Genomic DNA, 25,383 nt, shown 5'->3' on the forward strand with positions numbered 1-25,383 from the left:
TAAGCAATTGATATAATACTCATCGAAAATTGTAATACAACAAAATGCAGACACTTTGACATGAGACACAAAATCTTCTGCAGAAGTGTTCTCCCCCCCAAGCAGCCCCCTTTTCCCCATATTCGCCGCCAATTTCAGGGGCTTTCTCCCCACAGTCTGGATCCAATGACACAGCCTGGATCTAGGTTTGTATGTTAACAGATCACTGCCTCTTTTGTGGTGTTCTTTTACGCACGAGTGAATAGCTATGGTTTCTACAGCGGCAGGATCTGGTCTTATTTTTACATACAAAATGCAGAAAATGGAATTGGATTGGAAGAGAGGGCAGCGGGCGTGCAGACAGGTTTCTGCGGGTTCTTTGGGGGCAGGAGTCCTGGTGGACAGAGGGCTGGTGCAGAAGCATCGGTACGAGGCAATGCAGTGTCTGGCTTGGCACAGGTCCAAGTGAACGACAGGGACTCACAGGTCCACTGAGGAAAGTTGCAGTGGGAGGCATGGAGGTAGTGGGAAAAAATTCAGTACGCTTCTGAGTCATGAGAACAATTTTATCATCAGTTCTGATATAATTTATCTAAGGTCAACTACTTTCAGAATTCCTTGCTCTTGGGAAGACTCTGAACTGTGATAGCAAACAGTGCGGGTCATTAGGAAAAATGATCGCTACCCTTTGGAATCCTGATGAGCTAATTCTCCAGCCGTGAACTCGCATAGAACCAGAGCCCTGGGTCATCAAAAAGTGTTCCGGGTTTGTTCCAATGCAATACGGCATGTTGAGTCACAGCTAGATGAATGTCAGTCTCATCGTGATTAGCATCATTACTATTTTCAAGCTGTAGAGTTTGTTTTTGAAATTAAGGTTGATTTTTCCCTAAAATGCTAAAGCTCTGCCATTCATACAGAAGCATGATTTGGGTTTGGGAAATTTCCTTTGTAGCCTGGGAGCTAGCTCCAGTTAACTTGGATAATTTTAAATGGAATTGGTACATTCAGGTAATCAATGTCAGATTGTCCTATCTCATTCTTCGGGACGTTGGACTGGGAATTTCATAAGGCCCTCAAATTACTTTTGAAACAACTTTGTCCAAATTGTCTGGAGCCTCTTTCCCCCAAAATTCGAGCACCCAACACAGATTACACGTGAGATAGGACTTGAAGACGACTGCTTTTTAAATGCCTTCCAAAACTGATATCCTCAGTTGAGTATTTTCTTCTTCACCAACGGTCCCCTTTTGACACTTACACATTCATCTCAAATATGATAACTAATTATCAAGGCCCAACACTAGTACAATACTGGGTATGTAGGTGTTAATAAATACTGTGTGATTGAATGGGTCCACGAGTAAGTGAGCGATAAAAGAACAGATAAATGAATTTTAGATCTTGCTCTTTGAGGACTGACTTCCAATCCACTAACACTTTTGTTTTAATATCTACACCAACGGCAAGTCTTGGGTTTTGGGGATGAATTTGATTAGTGAAACTCACTTAGAACCAGTCTTGAGGAGAGGAGACACAATTCAGAGGGATAAGGGCACTTAGGGAAACACAGGGCATGATCAAAATATTCTAAGTCTGACTTTCCTGTACTTGGCCTCTGAAGGCCAGAAATAATTTAACAATATCAACAACTCTGGACCAGGTACATCAAGTCCAGGGTAATCGCTTTGAGAGGCTATGCTAAATCGAGAAAAGCTGACATGCTCATTTCCACACCAATTGCCTCTAATTGGACTTATACATTTATGGTCGATGTTTAAATACTATTTTTTTAAAGTGTGATGGGGGGAGAGGTCCTGTAGCCTTTGTGAATCTTAAATCCATGAAACTTCATCATTCCCATCTGCAAAATGAAGACTCCAACTACATGAGCTCTTTAAACTTTCCCAGCCTAACACTCAATAATTCTATAAATAAATACTTGAACCGCTGTTCACACATCTTCAGCCACTCTTACTAACTTTTCAGAGGTTTTATATCAAGGGGAACTGTCCCTTCAAACAGTTGCAAGACCCCGAGGAAAATCATGTGTTAGGCTCTAGACCACCAGTCACACACACACACACACACACTCACACACACACACACACCTCTGTCCCATTCACAGGAAACTATCTGTCCTCAAACAGGGACAATTATAGAAGTCATCCCAATTGTTTACATTCGTGTGAAATCATTTTTATAAATTAGGGAGGACAGCCACGCGTTAAATTATTCGTCAACTTTTCATTAACTAGTTACAACTTCGAAGGCGGAGGAAGTGCTTTCAAATGGCAGTATGACGGCCGGCTTGAGAAAGTCCTGTTTCCGATGGTGTCCGAAGTATCTCATTCTGTAGATTCCAGGCTGGGCAGTACCCGGAATATGCCATTGTATCGTCGCATTGCTGTGACCCAGCAATCCCTTGTGCCAATAGAAACTGTTGGTAGGAAACAAACAAACAAACCAAGTTTTGCTCTTAAAAAGGTGTGATTCGACAAAGGTAGGACTGGTCATTATACGAACATTCAGGGAGTACCAACCGTAAGCCAGGCACTCTCCTAGATACTGAGAGTGCAGCAATGAACAAAACAGGGACAAATACTTTCTAGAAGGGAACCTTTAGTTAATAGCCATTTGTAGAAATTGTCTTACCTGTTCTACCTTTATAACCACCCAAACCTTGTCCATCCCCAAAAAGCCTCACCCGATACTCAGAATATGGGATGTCTCCTGTTTGAGAACGGCTGTGGCACTGTTTCTGCCCTTGCTGTCCTCTGCTTCAACTGACACTTCCTCTCCCAGCCAGGTTCATTTGTTAAAAATATATACTTCACGAGTGCATGCGCCAGACTCTTTTCTAGAGGCACGAGGATATGGCCGTAAGCAAGACAGACACGGCTCCAAGTTCCATGGAGCTTGTGTTCTACTAGGGCAAGGCGGGAAGAAAGGCAGTGAACGGGTAAACCGAGAAATGATTTTTAAAAGTGGTGGGTGAAACGAAACAAGTATGGCAGCGGTATCTCTACGGAGATGTTATTTAAGCTGAACCCACACGTGCCCAGAGGAAAGACATTCTAGGTAGAAGGAACAGAGGGTGCGAAGCGTTCCGAGCAGGAAAAAACGTGGTGCAGCGGAAGAGCAGAAGGAAGAGGCAGCGAAGTGTGACACAGGGGCTGAGGTCACAAAAACAGACGGAGTCAGCTCACACGAGCCCTTGTAGACCACCTCAAGCGGGTGAGATACTCTTGCAGTTAAGTGAGATAGAGTGGGTGACTGACTGATAACCCCAACTGTGTAGACAGTAAGTTCCCTGGGTGGAGAGAGCGTTCTCAACATTCTGTGTGTTTCAGCGACGGGCCCCGTGCTCTCATGACAGAGGTGACATTCCAGCTGCTGCTGAACAAGGCAGAAGCAAGCCTATACGTATCCTCAGTGTTCACTGCTGTTGTGATTTGGGGCTTTTGAAAACAAATCATGCTTTTTTATCGTCTATATAATCTTATCTTAACCCTAAATATGTATTTATGATTTGTTTAAAAATGATCTGTGCCCGAGATTCCTAAACATCTGAGGAAAACTGAGGCCCAGATTTATGTCTGGCTATCACAGGGGCCCCAGCACAGTCCCATCTCTATTTTCAGTTAACCACGTGAAGGAAACCAACACGCAACTAATGACCTAATCTAGGGTGATGTGAGTCAGGTACAAGTTGCCAAAATTTTTGCCCACTCCCCTGCCACTGTCCTGTGGTGTGAAATGGATGCGCTCGGGAACAAAAACATTTTCTTATCTCAGATGCCACTTGCAAATCTTCAAAACATTTATTCGGCTCAGGGATTTGGTATCGAAAACACAGAGATACGCCTCTCCGAGGAAACTCCAGAAGCAAATTCCTTTCTCACTGGAGTCAGGAAAAGATAAACACTCAAGCTTCTCGTGTGTTAGTAATTCCAATGAAGAATCATTGGCCACGTATAAACATGTAATCATTTTGCCCATAGACTCTTGTTATTTTCCCAGAAGGAACTGTCAGGCTCTACAGAGGCCCGCCTCGCGACCCATTTGCAAGAATGGCTGAGGCTAGCCAGCCTTCAGGGGTAATGTCTGTGGCCGTGGAAAAGAACAAAATTAACAGATGTTTACAAAAACGGAGGCCACAACCTCATTAGCACCTTTCCTGACAGTAGCACATGTCCCACTGTTTCGCAGGGAAAGAGAATCCAAATGGAGTCGAATAAATCCACTAAATATGGCCAGAAGGCTCCATGGGAATTTGATAGCAGTAATTTCCGGCCTTGAGCCCGTGTTCCCATTTGTCTTCCCCGCATCACTGACTGACTGTTCCCATGGCTCAAAAGACAAAATGTCCAACAGGCGAGCTCACCGTGTCTCCCAGGAGGCGTCGTTATGTACTATCCGCCATGTTGCTGATGTGGCCTCGTATTTCTCGACAGTGAGGAAGGTCTGATGGGTCTGAAACGCAATTGACACATTTGATGAGACCCTGCACGGTCATAAAAGGTGCCTGCCTGTAAGTACGTCCTTGTGGTCTGTAGGCTGAGCTGCCAATACCTTGTGTGAAAATGTACTAGAATTTCGTCCATATTCTCAGGTGCATCTCTCTCTACATTCTGTGCGATGTCTTCAGAATGTCACTTTACCCATGCTGTTACACACCATGACTTTTTTTTTTTTTTAAGAAAAGTGAATGGAGCATAATTTTAGAGCTGATAGCAAATTTTGCAAACTGGGGCAGAGAAGAGACCGAATAAAACTCGAGATTCTAAAAAAGGCCTAAGTCAAGCCTTTTCATGACATGTTTATTGATCTATATTCCAAGACTTTCTCTTGTCATTTCAAGACGTAGGAAGGAAAATGGGAATGTTTCTTCATCTTTCCATCTCTGGGTAAATGAATTATTAGTAAATATGTCTCCCAAGTGAAAGAATTGAAAACGATGCATAAACCTTTCCTGTCTTAGATGCTGAAAGCAATCCCTATATTTTGACATAATGGATTCCTAGAAAGCACATCACGAGCAGGTTTCATTCCCCCATTGGAAAATTGCTATAATAATTCATTTCAGACCAACAATTCAGCTTCAAATACAGTGCAGATTTGATATAACAAATTAAAAGATACAGAGGCCATAATCTCTAATTTTCCCCAAAAATCTTTAGATTGTGACCCTTAAGGGCAGGACCTGTGTCTAATTCATTTTTATCCGTTACAGTCCTTTACACCTGTCACGTGTAGATGTTCAAATAACACTCTGGTGAATGGATCACTTATTTACAACTGGGCCATGGGATTATCTAAAATATTACTCAGCTGATGGGTTATATTCAATGAAGAAGTTTTCACTATGATGGTCACTTGTAAAGAGAATGGCTTCTGGCCATTTAGGGCAGAGTGACATCGGGGAGGCTGTTGACGGAGTAGGAGATAGGGTGATCCCCGGCACACAGGTCTAGAGTGGGGACCAGAGAACGAGGGTAGGCCACTGACTATGAGAACTATGTGACTACCATTTCCCACCTCCCAACACACAACTCCTGACACACAACTCCTCCTGACACACGACTGCTCCATACAAGTTACTGGATCTTTCTCTAGGCCTCAGTTTCTTCGTCTGTAACATGGGGATAATAAAATGTAACCCAATGCACAGAAGTAAGGATTGAATTAGACCGAGGTGACAATGTATACAGAGCACTTCACTTAGCGCCTGTAAAAGAATAAGCAGAGGTGAGGAGGTCCCGATTACCAACAAAAGAGGGGAGTGGAAACTGTCGTGTGCTGAGTCCCAGGGCCTCCTTAGAAATTAATTCTAGGGGAGCCTGGGTGGCTCAGTCAGTTAAGCATTCGACTTTGGCTCAGGTCATGATCTCACGGTCTGTGGGTTCGAGCCCCGTGTCAGACTCTGTGCTGACAGCTCAGAGCCTGGAGGCTGCTTCAGATTCTGTGTCTCCCTCTCTCTCTGTCCCTACCCTGCCTGTGCTCTGTCTCTCTCTCTCAAAAATAAATAAACATTACAAAAAAAATATTTTAAGGAATTAATTATTTTCTCATTACAGTGCTCTAAGCATTTTGTTCTCCTGCTTCTCCATGGCAATAGTGATGATTAGTCTTTCTCCGCCCTAAGGATATCAAATGACAATTAATCCTGCAGTTTTGCAATCACACTTTGAGATCTCCCGAAAACAATGCTATAAACATGCAAATATTATGACAGAGTTTGCCTAGAGAAATTATTGCAAACAGGTGCGTGTTGACTTTCCAAGCAGTAGAACATTTTTCCCTAATGGCGTATTTGCCAATGTCCTCTTGCCACAATTATTATCACAGCAATAATGAGATTTCAATGAACGGAAATGGAAGGCGGATTGGGAGAAAAGGCGTTTGGGGTTGTAAGTAACAATGGTCCCTGGGAAGAATGGCTCATGGACGGAATAAATGTACCCTCGACCACAATAAAAAAAAGCCTGACCTCGAAATCATTTTTGTATACTTACTCCTTTTCTTCTACAGCTTTCTTTGTTGTTTGAATTTTTACAACTAGAACATATCTAGCTATTGCTTGGGTAGTTATGAGAACATTCTAAAGGAGTTACAGAGGAGTAAAATGAATTCATTTTATTAATAGCCATATTACATATGTGCACTTTGTCATGTGTCTTCTATGTGGATATAAAAACAGTAAAATATGAACTGATATGTAACAAACTATGAATAATTATTACCCTAAAAACGTTTATGGAAAGACAGGTGTTTCGAACTCTATTTTTTTTTATGTTTTTATGTTATTTTTGAGACAGAGACAGAACACGAGCAGGGGTGGGGCAGAGAGAGACGGACACACAAAATTCAAAGCAGGCTCCAGGCTCCGAGCGGTCAGCACAGAGCCCGATGTTGGGCTTGAACCCACAAACCATGAGATCACGACCTGAGCCGAAGTCGGACGCTTAACTCAATGAGCCACCCAGGTGCCCCTCCTATTCTGTTTTAAAAACCTTCTATATTGCCTATTTTTACATTGAACATGTATTTCTTGTGTCATTTTTTGAGGTAAAGAAATAAATATCCAATTAGCGCCAGTAGTAAAGAATAGGAAAATGGCAAATGCAAGATAAAGGGCTCCAACCCAGGAGGGCACCCCCTCCACGACAGTACAGGTAGGACCAGAGGCCAGGATCCTGGAGGAGAGGGGCCAAAACAGGGGTAGGAAGGAACCAAAGATACACTTCATCCTTGGCGCTTTGATTATTTTCCCAAATTTAGTAGGGTTTCTAAATTGGAATACATAAATGGGATTGTACTCAAATTTATAGCTTCTCAAGAGTCAGTGCAGTTCTTTCTGTATTGTGCAACATGTGAGGCTAAGCAGAGCCAGTTAAATGTTTCCCACGTGCTTTTTTTCCCAGACTTAATTCTACATTACTGTTCCTACTGAAAAATTTCCCACACTTAAAAAAATAAGATGAGGGGCACCTGGGTGACTCAGTCAGTTAAGCATCAGACTTCGGCTCTGGTCACAGTCTCATGGTTTGTGGGTTTGAGCCCTGCATGGGGCTCTGTGCTGACAGCTCAGAGCCTCTGTGTCTCCTTCTGTCTCTGCCTGTCTCTCTCTTTCTCTCTGTTCCTCTCTCAAAAATAAATACACATTTAAAAAATTTAAAAAAATAAGATGAAAATCAAGTAGGAATATTTTGTCATTATGTTGTTAACCTCTGGAAGGATTTTCAAACAAAGACTGAAAAGTGGGTTGAAATCTATAAAAAGAATCATTGATGCTTACCTGGTTTTCTGCTGAATTCTTTGGGTTAGCGCCTACAAATATCACTTCGGCAACTTCTCCCTGAAAATAAAAACTCATTTTATGAGTTTTAATAAAAGCATTCTTTGTTGGGCTCAGATTTAGGCCATGATTTATGAAATGTTCTAGGATGCTGGGCACCTGTACAGATTTTATTCTATTTAACCAAGTGAGTTATCTTCTCAGAATATCAGAGAACATGCCCTTGCAAGAGTGGACACAGGAATTTGGGGCCAGTAAATTGCTCTACAATTTTTCGCCAGTGTATTTGCCTTTAGTATATTCAGATGTAGATGAAAACAGAGCTATGGTTCATGTCAGCGACAGCGCATTAAAGCGGCTTCTTCAGCCTTTGCTATTTTCTCACACTTCCCTCCAACACACATATAGGAAATGGACTGACTTCCATAAGAGCGATCAAAACTTCCCACGAGTGGCTTGTGCTTACACTGGCATGAACGAGATACGAGGCAGAATGATACGGTGTGCGTCTCCCCCTCCCCCCCCGTCCCATCCCCCGCACTGGAAACAACCAGAAGAGCTGGACAGGTGTGTATTATACAATGGTTGCAGGGCAAGGAAAACAAGCAATGGAAAGAGTGATCCTAGAGTGATGGAAAACAGACACAGTGAGCCCTGCCATTGCCCCAACTTAACGCCTTCAGAGCGTGCCGTTCACAGCACAAAGAGGCAGAGCTCAGGCAAAGTAAGGCAGCCTTGTGGAGTCCACGAAGGCCAGGAAGTCTTGCGTTGACGAGGTAGAGTGACAGAGAGAAGAGGGCACCGGACAGAGGAGAGCCACAGAGACAGAGAACTCTGGAGATGTGTGGGAAGTTCCTCTCAACTCTGTAAGACAACCACCTGAAGCCAAGAGAAGACTGTGTCCGCAGAGACCGAAATTCTTACTCCCTGAAGCATCCAAGCACAAACTCTGATCAATGTTGGGCTGAACACTAAGTGAGGTAACTACGGGGGCAACACCTTGAGAGCCACACTTAAGAGAGACAGAGCTCACTAATTTAGTCAAGTTTTCAATGAGCAAACAAACAAACAAAAACAACAAGGCCGGGGGTGGAGAGGTGAGGCCAGAATCCAGAATTGCTACAATATAGCAAAACACATCCAGGATTCAACAACAAAAAATGATGAGATGTGCGTATATGAAAATATGGCTCATATTAAGAGGAAAAAGCAGCAATCTAAACTGACTTTCTGTGCCCCCAGACACTGTCGTTAAACCAGACACAAACTTCAAAGCAGCTGTTATAAGGATGTTCTGTGAACTAATAGAAATTATGTGTAAAGAACTGAAGAAATTCTTATGATGATAATGACCTAGAGAACCTCAGTGAAGAAAAGCAATTTTATTTATTTTATTTTTTTTAATAAAAAAAATGTTTACTTGTTTATTTTGAGAGAGAGAGAATGGGGGGAGGGGCAGAGAGAGAGAGAAAGAGAGAGAGAGAATCCCAAGTAGGCTCCACGCTATCAGCACAGAGCCCTATGTGGGGTTGGAACTCATGAACCATGAGATCACGACCTGAGCTGAAATCAAGAGGCAGATGCTCAACCAACTGAGCCACCCAGGCACCCTAGGAGAAGTAACTTTAAAGATGGATTAAGCATCCAATCAGATGTTCTGGAACCAAAAATCACAACTGATGTGAGAAATTCCTCAGTAAGGGCTTACTAGCAAACACGAGATGACAGAAGAGAGGATAAGTGAACTAGCATTTATCAATTACAAATTATTTTATCAGAAGAATGGACAGAGAAAAGTGAAGGAAAATTGATAAAGCCTCAAAAAAAACCAAAAACACACGGGACCTCAGGTATACTGACATTCACAAAACAGAAGACCCCGAATTAGAGGAAAGAGAGAAATAAACAAAACTCTTTTTGAAGAAATAATGGATGAAATCTTCCCAAACTTGACAAACGTTACCTTGAGGAGCCAAGGAACTCAACACATCCCAAGTAGGATAATCCCAAAGTGTTTCATACTTAGATACATTGTAGCACACAGGTGGCAGTCAGAGACAAAAAAAGAAGAGAAAAGAAAATCTTGAAAGCAGTTAAGGGAAATATAACATTACTTACAGGCACACCCCAGGATTAGCAATTGACTTCTCATTACAGACCAAAGAACAGGGCAACCGTGTGACACATTCAAAGCGATGAAAGAAAAACATTTGGCAACCAAGAACACAGCGAAATGTTCTTCAGAGATAAAGGGAAAATACAGCCCTTCCAGATCAATGAAGCCTGAGAGATTATGTTGTTACAGACCTGCCCTTCGAGAAATACCAGTGGAAGTTCTTCATGCTGAAAGGAAATGATGCTAGATGGTAACAATAACTCAAATTCCTCAGAAACAGTAAGCAGCACCCGAAGGGTAAATACGTGGGCTCAATTCAAAATATTCTAGGGGCACCTGGCGGGGGGCTCAGTCAGTTAAGCCTCCCTTCCTGCCCCCATTTCCTGGCACATTTCCAGCCTTAGAATCCCCGAAGGATGGGTCTGATTGCACCTTAGTGACATGGCCTTTGGTGTGGGTTTCCTGATAGCCTCAAGGTGAGGGCTGGTGCCAGGTAATCAAAAAGGTGATTAGACGGTTGAAAGGATCAAGTCCTACGCCCTGATCTCCAGGGACTGGAAAGGGGCTGGGAGTTGGGTTCATCATCAACAGCTGATGATTTAATCGGCATAAAAGTCCCTCAAGTCTAGGGTTCATCAGAGCTTCTAGGTTGGCGAATGCTTGGAGAAGCTGGTAGGGGGCCCTTCCTGGAGAGGTCATGGAAGCTTCACATTCTCTCCCCTACCCCTTGCCCTCTCTGCGTCTCTGCCCTCAGGCTGTTCCTGAGTCGTATCTGTGTATAACCTAGCAAGTAAACTGTTTTCCTGAGTTCTCTAAGCCTGTTCTAGCAAGTTACTTAACCCGAGATGGGGCTCATGGGGATCTCCAGTTCATAGCCAATGGGTCAGAAGCAGATGCGACAACTTAGATTCGCCGTTGGTATCTGAAGCGTGAGGGGCTGGGGGGTCCGGTCTGTGGGACTGAGCCCTCAACCTGTGGAGTATGTGCCAACCCCCAGCAGACAGTGTCAGAAGTGAATTCAATTGTAGGACACCAACGGGGTGTCTGCAGAGGACTAAAGAATTGCTTGGTGTGGGGAGAACCTCTATACACCTGCTGTCACAACTACCAAGTGTAGAGTGTGGAGAGGAGAGACTTCTTGAGTCTCGAAAACGGCTAGAAAAATAATTAAAAATATCTATCATTTTTAAAAATCAACAGAGGAATTAAAAAAAAAAGGTACACTCAAACATAAGAAGAGTTTCCAACCTTAAAAAATGAGAAGAGCAAAATAAAATCAAAGCCATCAGAAGGAAGAATACAGAACACCAGAGCAAAAATCTGTGAAATAGAAACAGAAAAAAAAAAAAAAAGATAAAATCAATGAAGCTAAAAGCTAGAGCTTTGAAGACAGAAATTATCAAAATCAGGAAGAAAGAAAGGACATTGTTGTTGGCCCTACAGAAATGAAAAGGATTGTGAGAACCTATTATGAACTTTATCTCAACAAAGTAGACAACTGACATGAAACAGGCAAATTCCTAGGAAGATCCAAACTTTTAGGAAGATAAAGATTCCTCAAGACAAATTAAATGCTGAGAAAGATACATAATTGACTCAAGAAAAAATAGAAAATCTGGTTAGGCTTATAAGGAGTAAGGAAATTGAATTAGCAAATAAAAATTTTGCCATAAAGAGAAGCCAACGTCTGTGTGGCTCTGCTGAAAAATCTGATAGAATATTTAAAGAAGAAATAATACCAATATGTTCTATGCACTTTCAGAAAATGCAGGAGGAAACCCTTGCTAACTCATTCTTTGAGACTAGTGTTTCCCTAACACAAAAGGCAACTAAGACAACATGTGAAAAGACAGCAAAAGTCCTCATGGACGTGAGTATAAAACTTCAGCAAAATATTAACTAACCAAATGAAACAGCATATAGAAAGGATTATACACCATTACTAAAGGGTATTTATTTAATATCTGAAAATCAACAAATGCAATACACTATATGAATAGAATAAGAGACAAAATCCCTCATGGTCACTTCAGAAGACATAGAAAAGCATTTGAAACAAATCCAACCTCTATTCTTAGAGGAAAGAAGAAAGAAAGAAAGAAAGAAAGAAAGAAAGAGAAAAGAGAAAAAAATTGGCCTACAAGGGAACTTTCTCAACTTGATAAAAGGCATCTACAAAAATCATAAAGAAAATGTCATACTTAATGACTAAATACTCTTCCTCCTAAAATTAGAAACAAGACAAGGATGCCCGGTCTTACAACTTCTATTCAACATCGTATTGGAGATTCCAGCCAGTGCAATAAGGAAAAATTAAAGGCATCCAGAAAAGAAATCCAAAAAAGAATAAGGAAGCCTGTTTTTATTCACAGATGACATGATACATATGTAGAAATGTGTAAGGAATCCACATCCCCCGCCCAAAATCTACTGGAACAGATAAATGATTTAGCAAAGTTGCAGGACACAAGATCAATGTAAAATAGTGGCATAATCCTGCTTCATTTCTACGCGCTCTTCCTGTCCTTGACTTTAGAGACTTTTCTTAGCTCCAACAAATGGTTCCATGACCATCCATTAAGAAAATGAATTTTCTTCGTTCATTTAAGAAAATGGAAAAGAAAACATTAAGAAAAGAATAATTTGGATTTTGGAAATTTGATTTTACATGATGACCACCTGAAAAATAAATATTTCCCCATTCTGATGTTTGCAGAGGCCCTGCAGAGTTAAGAACAATTTTCAAAATCATTGCTAACAGCTGGTCTGCATCATGATTAGAGGCAGTTGGTGACATTAGACAGTATCTTTCCCCCATCCCCAGACGCAGGCTTCTGGATCTCCTGGTGAGCCTTACCACTCTGTATGTAGGTTTCGCGGGCTGCAGAACATCCCCAAAATTTCTGCCTAGTGGTGCTCTATCCACAACATTGGGAATTAATGAGGCTATCAGTTGTTTGAAATATGGAGGCTCTGGACCTCTGCTCAGGTTGGCTACCGTGTCCTAGAACAGAGAGCATTTGCTTAAGGAGCACACAATGTAGAGTCAAAGCCCCTTTCCCCAGGCTCCCACCTCCCAGAAATGCGTTCATTAAAGGAAATGCCCACACACACATCCTCGCTCTGAGAGCTAACAGCTTTAACAAGATGTGGGGGAACTTGCTAAGACGTGAGTCTAGACATCCAGAATGTAAACTTTGGTCGCCAGAGGAAAATTTGGGTCATAGGCAATACTTTCACCCCGCCCCCCTGCCCAAGGCAGTATAGTTCAGCTATCTGAGTGTAAGCACTACTCAGGGTTAGATCCTGGGACCGCCATTCCTTAATCGCGTGACTTTGGATAGGGCCGGACACACGATAAGCTCTTTTACTTTTTTTTTTTTTTTTTTTTACATTTATTTATTTTTGGGACAGAGAGAGACAGAGCATGAACGGGGGAGGGGCAGAGAGAGAGGGAGACACAGAATCGGAAACAGGCTCCAGGCTCTAAGCCATCAGCCCAGAGCCCGACGCGGGGCTCGAACTCACGGACCGCGAGATCGTGACCTGGCTGAAGTCGGACGCTTAACCGACTGCGCCACCCAGGCGCCCCTAAGCTCTTTTACTTTTAAGAAGTGTTGTACCTCTCTTATCCAGAGTCAGTACCAAGTTTTCTTTTTTTTCCCTAGACCCTTCTCTGTGCTAATTAAAAAATACAATCAACACTCTTTTAAGTTAAAAGTTAAGATCAGCATATATCGTGACTGGTTTAACCTATGTTTTCCACATTTGTCACCTTTAATAGTGCCATCGCAACGCTGATCTCAAATTTTAAGTAGTCCTTCATAATGTACTCTAATCCTCACTTTATATACTTAATCTTTTTCAATGGCCATAATATCGGTTGGCATTCCCATTTTGCAAGTGGGAAAATCAGCTTGGAGATACTCAGTATTCTTTTTCAAGATCGCATAGCGAATCTTAGATACAGATGCATAACATCGACTGTGACACAAATGTCTACAAAATGAACCACACTTTCTTCCTAAGTATCACTATAAAACTTGAAGATTCTATTTCTACGGGAGGAACAGTAGACGTATAGTTGTAAATGAAAGTTACAACTCTGAAAACAGAGGCCATCTCTCAGGGTGGGTTATGGGTTCCTACTTTGCTGTATCATCTGAATATTCTATAACTAGTTACAGCCTTTATGATGAAAATCAAAGCAGTTCTACTTTGAAAAAAAAAGTACCAGAGCTGAAGCTGAAGGAGTGTTATGATAATACAATAACGGGGTAATTAAAATAGACCCTACGTAAATACCTCCTACTGAAACTTCACACAGTCGGCGATTAGAGGAAGAAAATGGGATTGCCAATATCCAACTTTTGGACCCACAGAAACAGGTATTTCATTGTTTCAACTTGATATGACCAAGCTCTTTCTTTGAAAAGGCTTTATAGTCTGTGCTATGTCCCAATTCTTTCTCAGCCTTTACTGGGGCTTATGGGGTATTATATAAAGATCTGTTTATTATTTTATGCCCTTTATCCTGCTTGTTGAGTAATCTTCTGACACCAGAGTCAGTTTCATTAATAACTGCATCCCAGAAGAAGATGTCCATAAGTGGAGTTCTTTCAAGGAAACTTGTTTAGATGTACTTACTCTAGGTAGATGCGTGCGAATGCACATTCCAAGGTACCTGCTGCATTTCATTGCATCTAAGCCTCTATTGATTATAGCAACTATTGTTTTTGAACCACCAAGAAAGTAAAAACATGCTACTAATTTTAACCATAAGATTCCTCTGATTGGAAGGTGCACCCCGATTTCAGAGATGCTACAATACGGAAAACGGGCATCTCAGGAGGAATGACCCACTCAACTCATGATGTCATTGGCAGGATCATCACCGGGATTCGAGAACACTGGTTCAACTCCCAGCTACAGTTAGAGTAAGGCCGGTGAGCCTTAGTCAACAGGATCGTTAGTCAACAGGATCTCCTAGAAGACAGGGACTTTCAGGAGAGTCAACAGAGCTCACTGCTGGCGTCACTGGACGTTTGTCAAGGAGTAGACCGTATGCCTCCTCGTGGACTCCCGAGACAGGCCAGCACCCGCGCTCATTACCAAAGCCCCCGACAAAATAACTCATTTCAGAAAAAGTGGAGGTCAGTGAGGCCAGAATTCTGGCTTGAGCTTGGAAAGGTCCAAACCAATTTGCTTATCTGAAAAGTGGGGGGGGGGGGGGGATGATACCGCCATATTCACATGACGATCATGAGCATACCATGAGATAATACATATGAGCAAAGCTGTCACCACCAAAATGTATTAACTGAATCTGAATTCACTATCGGTTTCATTTCTTAGAGGTACCTCATAACTACAAACTCTTTAAATATGAAGGTTTTGAAGAAACTGAACATTTGCGGCTAAGGTTTTCTTTGGCTTTCCTCCGCATCTCCCCACCCCTGAGACACACACACACACACACGCACACACGTATGAGTTCTGGTTACCGTAGCAATGGCCTTAGCAAGGGCTCTGAAGAGCTGGATGTAAGCAGACAGGGTATGTGGTCCATAAATTGTAGAAGCTGCCTCGTATCGCTGAGCCTGCAGGAGAGGCAGGGCTGAATCGTACACCGTTCTACATGCCTTGACCCATTTACAGAGGTCCCACGTCTTTGGTGAAGGGTGATACTGGACATCTCACATAATTCGAACTGGCCTCATTCAAGATTTAATCATGACAACGGAGGGTGGACATTTCCATATACCGGCTAAAGTAAATGGCTCCCACCAACTACTTGTTAAAGGCAGTGGCTTCTCTCGGCTTAAGGTACTTGGACGACCAGCCCATCTACTCTGAAAGAGGGGAACGGCTCCTGAGCTTAAGTCTATGTTGAGTGCTTGTAATATAAATGTTTGCCCTCGAGGAGCACAGCAGGAGAAAAAAACAATGAGGGAGAATGAGAATCTCAGGAACTCCTGGAGAAAATGGGTAGTGAGGATGCTGACCCGAGAAGGACACTTAACCATCATGGAGCTACAAACTACAACCAGATACATCTCCTCTCCTTTAGCTGAGCTGCAAGCCTTCAGTTTTCCCACAGGAACCTCAGACTTATCAAATCTTAAGTGGATCCCACCACTCCAAATGCACCCCCTCTCCCTGCGACATTCCTCAGCTCAGTGAATGCCACCCCCGCCCCCAACATCTTCGAGACTCCTCTCTCTCCCTCATCCTATATCCTGTAAATCCCCAAGCTCCCATTACCTGGCATCTCTTGAACTCTTTCATTTTCCTCCGGGTCTCCTGATTTTACTGTGGCCAAACCCTCGGCTCTCACCCGGATCATAACCACCGCTTCCCAATCAGTTCTCTGCCTCCACACTTAATCTTCCAATTGATCTTTCTACACTTCCATCCTAGTGACCTTTCTGGATCACAAATTTGATCAGAACACTCCTCCCTTGCAATTAATTCTACTTCAGTTTTCTAAAGCCTTCTTTCTGGGGCACAGCATAGAAGATGCTGCATCAACCCATGCCTCTCCATCAACTAGTCCCTGTCTCACTATCCTCCACGAACTATGGCCCCACAAATGTACCAACTCAGTGCCCCCCGGACCTTTGCAAGCATAGCTTCCCCAATACCGGCTCCCTCCCTAAATTTTATTTGCCTAACTAGTCCTTACTCATTCTCAAGAACTCACACAGATGTTACATCTTCCAGAAAATCTGCCAGTCTCCATTCCTCAAATGCCCAATATAGACTAATGCACTTCCTCTCTGTTTTCATATCACCCTGTTGCATCCCTTTCACAGAAATGTGATTACCTGCTGTTCTCTGTCTTTCGCTAGACCATAAATCCTAGTAATCGTGAGGGGAGGGGCAGATTGTTACTTATTGTTATGCTCAGATAGTGGCTAGTACAGTATCTGTCACAACACATATCTGTGGAATGAACTAGTGAATAAATTAATTAATATTAGTCCTTGTAGGAGCGTGTCCCTAAGGGAAGCCAGTAGGGGTTCCTAACCCTATTGGTGCCTTTGGACTCCTTTGGCAGTCTGTTGAGACCTATGGACCCCTCTCAGAGTTAATGTTTTCTAAATGCATACAATAAAATACATGGCTGACAAAGAAAACCAATGAGACTGAAATACATGAATCAAACATTCATAGACCATTTTTGTGATAGCATAATGTTTGTTCTTCTTCATCGAATAACGAGTAATGTTTGTGTTTCCTGACTGAGTAATAAGGTCTAATAACTACTGTGATTTTATTTTATTTTTAATTTTTTTTAATGTTTGTTTTTATTTTTTGAGAGAGACAGAGACAGAGCGCGATTGGGGGAGGGGCAGAGAGAGAGGGAGACCCAGAATCCGAAGCGGGCTCCAGGCTCCGAGCTGTCCGCACAGAGCCCAACGCGGGGCTTGAACTCACAAGCTGTGAGATCATGACCTGAGCCGAAGTCAGAGGCTCAACCGACTGAGCCACCCAGGCGCCCCTCCCCATCTTTCTTGAACTCTTTGCTGCTCTCCTTGTTATCTATCTCAAATCATGCTTTCCTCATCTCTTGGTATACTTGTTCCTGTCTGTTTCTGGGCCTTTCTCTCCCTGGGGTTACCCACCCCACCCTGCTCTCCCTTTCTTCCTTCCTCCTCAAAAATGATACATTGATATAGCTTCTGTGTCTCCTTCAGTGAACTTCTTATTCTTATTTCTCACATATTCTTCTCTCCCTTCCGACTCATAATGCAGAAATGGAATTTTTACATTCGTTACTGTTTATAGATCTACTTATTATTCTGAATTTTCAAGGCTATTAGACAAAACATTTAAATTCCTCTCTGATTTTCTGTTTGTTTTTTTTTTTGAGACAGAGACAGAACACGAGCAGGGGAGGGGCGGAGAGAGAGGGAGACACAGAATCGGAAGCCGGCTCCAGGCTCCGAGCCATCAGCACAGAGCCCGACGCGGGGCTCGGACCCACGAGCTGTGAGATCATGACCTGAGCCGAAGTCGGAGGCTCAACCGAAGGAGCCACCCAGGCTCCCCCAAACTACTGTGATTTTAAAATAGCAACGAGAGTGAAATGTTTCCAAATCTGCAATAACTCTAGGTGATATAAAACGTGTCTGTGGTCCCCATCGGTGACGAAGTCAGAGGTACTGCTAGTGTTATCGTTGTTTGAAACGTACTCTCACAATGGAAGGAAATTCTACGTGAACGGTTACAGAGGAATGCAAAACTGGATAAGCGGAAATTATTCCCATCCAGTGTACTGCAGTTAGGAATCGTTAGTCAACAGGATCTTCTAGAAGACAGGGACTTTCAGGAGAGTCAACAGAGCTCACTGCTGGCGTCACTGGACGTTTGTCAAGGAGTAGACCGTATGCCTCCTCGTGGACTCCCGAGACAGGCCAGCACCCGCGCTCATTACCAAAGCCCCCGACAAAATAACTCATTTCAGAAAAAGTGGAGGTCAGTGAGGCCAGAATTCTGGCTTGAGCTTGGAAAGGGCAAACTCCCGGATACAAATCTGACTTGAACTCGGAAAGGGCAAACTCCCAGATACAAATCCTCCCCAACACGACCTCTGGCTTATCATTCTCTCGTCTGTCCCCAGACAAAATCACCACTCAAAAACCCCTTTGAGGAAGTCTAGACAGGAAACCTGCATTTGCCACCACGGTCTTGATGAGGGTAGAGTTCACTGAAGCGACGAGAACTTTTCCACTTTACCTGGTATTCTTCAAAGGTGGTAATGTAATGTGTATACACGTTGCACAGGCCTGAAATGACGGCGGTCATGTTCTGCATCCCATAGGTTGCAAATTCCTGGTGGGGGAAAGGTAGAGCCCGATAAAATTGCTCTTCGCTGTACTGTATCCTATCGGCCCAGTTATACTTAACATACAATCGTAGATGTGAATCTCGTGTAAGGTGACTCTCTTAACCTCGTTCCTAATGATCAAAACTGTTCGGCCGTGTGCAAGTACCCACGAGGCCTTGGGGAAAAGTTAGAGCCGTAACTGCACTACCTGTGGGCAAGTCAGCGGCTCTAAGAACATCTCACTGGTTGGTTGAATTTGCAGATATAGAATCTTCTTATTACTAAAATACAGACACTAAGCCCGTTTCCTTAAAAGGCATAATAGAAGGATACTAGCTGACCGTAGTGGTTATTTCCGGCTCTAAGTATGATTACGTCATTTTAGAAACATCTACACTACCTTCCTGAATAGGAAGAAAATCATAAATGCAGATAAAATACAGAATTCCTAACATGGATTAGATTTTATTTAGACAGAACTTCAAGATATTAAGGTACGTAGGGTTATGCACTATTTGATCTGTAAAACCATTATCAATTTTTAAATTATTAATAGATAAATATAGCAATAAAATATTTAAACCGGATTATAGCTTCCTTCTCATTTTTAAGCTTATTTTTATACCACTAATATTTCATATTCACCTCCACGCATTACTTCCTTTTTTATTTTTTTTTAAGTTGTTTATGTTTTATTTATTTTTTGAGAGCAAGAGAGACAGAGCATGAGTGGGGGAGCACAGAGAGAGGGAGACACAGAATGGGAAGCAGGATCCAGTCTCTGAACTGTCAGCAGAGAGCCTGACACGGGGCTTGAACTCACAGACCACAAGACCATGACCTGAGCCAAAGTCGGATGCTTAACCGACTGAGCCACACAGGCACCCCTCTACGCATTACTTTCAAGTGTGTGAAACTCTAGGCATCTTAGCAATGATTAATTTAAAAGGTATCAGATCGCAGGATTAGGGAATTCTTTTCTCTTCCCCAAATATAAAGGTATACATATTTTATTTCGTTTTTAACTCACTGCTTGAACGGCCTCCCGAAGTCTTCGTCCAGACATGGTCCTGAGTCAAGAAAACAGAGTTATCTAAGTGGTTCCCGACTCCAAAAGCATGCAAAGACCACAGAAAAACTTGCGGCGAAAGACAGGCGGGATCCTGGCTCTTAACACAACGCGGTAAGGCGCGTGCAAGCTCTGTGACAAGGCAGAGCTAAACTTGAGCCCCTTTCCCCCTGGCTGTCCTGTCTTCAGAACAAATCCTCAACTGAAAACAGACGACTTGGAGGAGGGAAAGGCCCTCCGTGAATATCACTGGCAAAGACGACGATCATTTTCCATTCGTTGACCCAAAAAAAAATGTACTGTCTGCGTTCGATGTTAGCAAGAACTGAGGCAAATTGAGAGTGTATGTGCTCCTGCCTACAAAGAATTTACCGTTTCCTTCTTTCATTGAATCCTTAACAAAACACAGCACCTGCCACATAAGAGGCCCCCTTCTAAATTTTTTTTAACGTTTATTTATTTTTGAGACAGAGAGAGACAGAGCATGAACAGGGGAGGGGCAGAGAGAGAGAGGGAGACACAGAATCTGAAGCAGGCTCCAGGCTCCGAGCCGTCAGCCCAGAGCCCGACGCGGGGGTCGAACTCACAGACCGCGAGATCGTGACCTGAGTCGAAGTCGGACGCTTAACCGACTGAGCCACCCAGGCGCCCCAAGAGGCCCCCTTCTAAGGGCTAAGGATTCAAGGGTATGAAGCTCACTTTCCAGGGTGGGTGGGGGGGGGGCGGGGTGGGAGATGGTCAACAAACAAATAAAAGAAATGGGACGGCAACCGTGGCTACGGGGACCAGAAAGCAGAGTAAGGATGAAAAGGCGATTGCGGCGGTCCTTGTAATGATGAGGCCGCTGCTGATGCTGTGGGGACTTGGTGGTGGCGGTAAGGACAGTGTGAGCTGGGGTCAGCAGGACTGGCATCTCTTTTAGAGATCTGAACAAGGAGCTGAAGGAAGAGAAGAGTCGGTTGTGGGGATAAAAGGGGGGTCAGGGTTTCAGAATTTGCCGCAAGATCCCAAGTGGGGAAAACCGAAAAAAGAGTATGATACAGTGAGATACAAAGGAGCCAGCGCAGAATTATCTCCCCGCCCCCCCCAGAAGAAGTGATTGCAACAGAAACACATACCCAGTAATTACATTCTTAACTACAAAGTAACAAAGAAAACTTACGTAAATTCCCCAGGGATGGCAATTATGGCCAAGGACCCAACGGTGATCATCTGAACATCAACGATGTCTGGGTGCCACGGATGCGGTTTTGTCAGCTAAAAAACCCCAAATGTGAAAACTGTGTGAAAGGGTATTGCTCTCTATATGGGCAAGCGACAGATGATGCTCATAGAATTCCCTTTATTAAAGGATTTTAAATGTTTCCAGCTGTTTTCGGTGCTTTCTCCTCCTACCACAGATTTTCTTTCTAATTAAGGAGGTAGTATTCAATATTCTATCTGGTCATAACATATGGATCTCCATGCCAATGCCCCATTGACCTGAACTTGCTTTCTCATCCGTGAAGTTTTTGGTGGACCTGGCATGGTAGAATCGCAATGTGCAATAGATAAGCCTGAGAGGAGTGTGCAAGGTGAATAAGTAATTCTACCACCATGGGAATGGCTTAGCTTAATGACTTCCCTTTTGAGTCCAGTTACCAAGTCTTGCCTTGCCTTCCAAGTTTTCTCCAAGACAATCTATCCTTTTCCATAATCAGATTAGTGTGGAAGCTTTTCCTCTATCCCTTCCTTTCCTCTCTTTCTTCTTCCTGAAGAATGCTAATTGAATATTAGAGGAAGAAAAAAACTCTATTTAAAATTTTTTCCACATCAGCAACTTACATTAGGAACACCAACGTGAAGTTTTGATGATCAGAATGTGAAAATCCATGGTCCAAAGCAGTATTAAAAGAATATTGCTTTAGTTAAACATGTTGCCTGAATTGTGAGAAAATGGAGGTATGGACATGTCCTTTTTTATGGGACCTGAGATGTTTTCCTCTGCAGAGAATTGTGTCTGAACTCGTTTCCTGGAGTCAACATCAATGAATCCTGAATAAGGTAGATGTTGATCTAATTTTCCTTTTCCACTGTTTTAGTCGTTTCAGTTATTTATCATAAAATCTAAGTCACAATATTTAATAATCATGCCTCTCCTCCTTAGAGTGTGATTCTCAATACACATATTTTTAATATTAAAAATTTGATGTGGTGAAATCTGAATAAGAACTCCCATGTCAGTAACGATCTATCATTTGTCTCTGACAATTCGTAAGTTTTAAAATGACAATATGCTAAGTTTACCATCATAGTCAAAATTCATTACCTCTCCAGTGTGAAGAAGGATTGGCTTTGGTTTATGACACCTTTTGATTTCTTCAGATGGCTTGCCCAGGAGTTGATCCCGAAGAGTGTCCCAGAATGGATCCCCTACTGTTGTCCCTGTTAGGAATATTATCACTAATTTGATTCTAACGCTCTGAAAAAAATGTCATCACTTTGACAAATGCACAGCAGTGACTTCATTACAAAGATGTTATGAAGGTTGTTGTCCAAGAGTGCCAAACAGATTGAATAAGAGAAGAGGCAAAATTTCCTGTGCTTCCTAAAATAGGAGTCATTATTTAATTAGATCCTTGGTGTGGCCAATAGGATAAAAGAATGTATTTTGTTCAAGGTCCTTAAGGTTTTGTTTCCACTGCTCTTCCTCATTCATGTTTCAAATAAAAACAAAATGATATAATTAACTGTAGATTTACGAACTAAATCACATTCTTCCCATTGTAGAAACTAAAAACGTCAATCTCCAACTTGAAGCCCTGATTGTTTGGCTTGTGATCCAAAGAAAGAGCCTCTCTTAACTCCCCACCTAAATATCCACACATGTGTGTGCCCGTGCACGCACACACACACACACACACACACACACACAGAGTAAAAAAAAAAAAATCACACATGAAAGCAACAATCTGGGGAAAAGTTACATTAACTCTGAAACCTATGAACTTAGAATCTATATTTCATTAGGAAAATATAACACTTATAAACATATATGGACCTATTAACAGAGCACCAAAACACATGAGCCAAAACTGACAGAAACGGAGGGAGAAAGAGACAATCAATAATAATAGCTGGAGCTTTAATAACCCCACTTTCAGTAATATGGCTCATTTGGTTAAGCATCCAACCTCAGCTCAAGTCATGATCTCATGCTTCCTGGGTTCCAGCCCCGCATCGGGCTCTGTGCTGACAGCTCAGAGCCTGGAGCCTGCTTTGGGTTCTGTGTCTCCTCTCTCTGCCCCTCCCCTGCTCTCTCTCTCTCTCTCAAACTAATAAATAAACATTAAAAAAAAAAGAATCTCAGTTTCAGTAATAGATGGGACAACGAGTCAGAAGACCAACAATAGAAAAGGTGAACAGCACTAGAAGCCAAGTGGACCTAACAGGTACCCGCAGATACCTCCGTCCACGCAGCAAGAACATAACAGACACTCCGTGCAAGTGCATATAGGCACTGTCCGGGATAGACTATAGGCTGGCCATGAAACAAAGTCCAGCAAACGTCAAAAGGTATAAGTAATACAAAGTATGTTTTACAACCGCAATGTAATGAAATTAGGAATAAATTACAGAAGAAAATTTGGGAAACTCACAAATACGTGGAAATGAAGCAACATGATCATAAATTGACAACGGTCAAGGAGGAAATCAAAAGAAAATACGAAAGCACTTTCCACGCGCACCTCCGTGTTTACAGCAGCACTATCGACAATAGCCAAAGTACGGAAAGAGCCCAAATGTCCATCGATGGATGAAACGATAAAGAAATTGTGCTGTATATATACAATGGAGTATTACTCGGCATCAAAAAGAATGAAATCTTGCCATTTGCAACTACGTGGATGGAACTGGAGGGTATTAGACTAAGTGAAATTAGTCAGAGAAAGACAAATATCATATGACTTCACTCATATGAGGACTTTAAGAGACAAAACAGATGAACATTAGGGAAGGGCAACAAAAATAATACAAAAACAGGGAAGGGGACAAAACAGAAGAGACTCATAAACATGGAGAACAAACAGAGGGTTACTGGAGGGGGTGTGGGAGGGGGGATGGGATAAATGGGTTAAGGGGCACTAAGGAATCTCCTCCTGAAATCATTGTTGCACTAGATGCTAACTAATTTGGATGTAAATTTAAAAAATAAAGTTAAAAAAATAAATTAAAAAAAAAAAGGAACATCCATCCATACTCTGAAATGCAAAGAAAAGCTGACTCCCGTTCTATCTGAATCCGTGCAAGCTGCGTTCCAGGAGACCCATCCCTGGGAAATCTGGCTGTCACACGCACACCTGGAAAGCACACATGCCCCTGTGTTTAAAGGCAACAGTAACAAATGACAAACGTAATGGCTGTAGCGAAGCCCTTCAGAGCCCTGACGCTTCAGAGCCCGGAACCACAGAGGTCACGACATGCCCCCTCACCCTGCGTGAAGTTGAGGCTCCCGAACCCGTCGATTGTGCCGGCCGCGAAACTGTAGCCCAGGGCAGGTTTACAGGTTTGGGCCTAAAGGGAAGATTGTTAAACAGACACAAAGATGAGAGGTCAACAGAACAAGAAACAGAAGTCGAACTTCCGTAAGTACTGAGATCAGCCCAGAGCTCTCCCCTCGTGGCATGACCAGTGTGGCTCAGGGACACTTACTGTGTGGGTGGAGTTGAGCCAGACGGTGACGTTGGACATATTCACCCACTGATGGGCCGCGGCCAGTGGTCCCGTCAGCTCCTGGGAGGCCGAGGCATACAGTTCCTAGAAAACCCACACAGGCTCGCTGTTGAAAGCGGAAGAGCTAAAATGAACAGTACGGACATTACCCCGTAAGCACCAATTGGGAAAAGCATCTCTCAGCCAAGCTTTGCTGGCTGCTGAGAAACGGCCACCACCCACGTGGGTCCCTCTGCCACCTCCAGTCGCTTCCCAGACTCGTGGCGGCCCTGAGACCATTGACCTGTGTCTACTCCCCGCAAACACGAAAGTCTAGGGATACGGCCCGTGGCACCAAAAGGCCTCCATCTCTCTTGAAAGATGGTCAAGAAAATTTAAGATTAGGAGTAGGTGGGCCCATCACTGGCTTGGCCAGGAGGAGAGCTCAACCTCAGGGATTCTCTGAGTGAGTTCCCTACCACCAAAGGACAGCTGGAAAGACTTCACGACCCACGTCGTCTGCCCCACCCACCATCCACGCGTTGATGTTCTGTTCTGTTGTGTTTCCCTTCAGGGTGAATTGACGCTTTTTTTTAACCTTGCAGGGAAATGGGAGACATCGCATTCAGAAACTGATCTGCACCAGACACGGCAGGCCAGTCCCGCCTCAGCACATGCCCCCTTTGTTTGACACCTAACTGTCCCCACTCTGTCCCCATCCTCGCTCCTACGGCCACGTGGGGGCTCTCAGGTGAGTTGTGGGTAACACCAGCTGCTGCCCGCCTTTCTGACGAAAAGCAAAGGTGTGCCTTGCTGAGAAGAGATTCCAGCCTGTGAGACGAACCCCTATGACTCGCGGGCCCAGGACAATAACACTGAAGTGTGTCACAGGT

General features: G+C 43.2%; 1 protein-coding gene across 2 annotated transcripts in view; it reads right to left on the minus strand.

The window, feature by feature from the left end:
• Positions 1-2,225: 2,225 nt before the first annotated feature.
• Positions 2,226-25,383, minus strand: part of ASAH2 (N-acylsphingosine amidohydrolase 2) — a 56,775-nt gene continuing 33,617 nt past the window's right edge. The window contains exons 10-20 of one of the 2 annotated variants that reach the window (XM_047088750.1): positions 24,491-24,595; positions 24,271-24,352; positions 22,107-22,222; positions 20,961-21,055; positions 19,760-19,799; positions 18,639-18,734; positions 15,401-15,496; positions 12,754-12,900; positions 7,781-7,840; positions 4,367-4,455; positions 2,226-2,419 (exon numbers count right to left, since the gene is read on the minus strand). In XM_047088750.1, the coding sequence (XP_046944706.1) occupies positions 2,230-2,419; positions 4,367-4,455; positions 7,781-7,840; positions 12,754-12,900; positions 15,401-15,496; positions 18,639-18,734; positions 19,760-19,799; positions 20,961-21,055; positions 22,107-22,222; positions 24,271-24,352; positions 24,491-24,595 (1,116 nt within the window). In that variant the 3' untranslated portion in view covers positions 2,226-2,229. The remainder of the gene's footprint in view (positions 2,420-4,366; positions 4,456-7,780; positions 7,841-12,753; positions 12,901-15,400; positions 15,497-18,638; positions 18,735-19,759; positions 19,800-20,960; positions 21,056-22,106; positions 22,223-24,270; positions 24,353-24,490; positions 24,596-25,383) is intronic. The other variant, XM_047088751.1, reaches the window with a different exon arrangement.

This window comes from Lynx rufus, unplaced genomic scaffold (assembly GCF_022079265.1).
Source record: "Lynx rufus isolate CCGP_SWC_20201006 ecotype Redwood Valley unplaced genomic scaffold, mLynRuf1.p SCAF_25, whole genome shotgun sequence".
Lineage (NCBI taxonomy): Eukaryota > Metazoa > Chordata > Mammalia > Carnivora > Felidae > Lynx > Lynx rufus.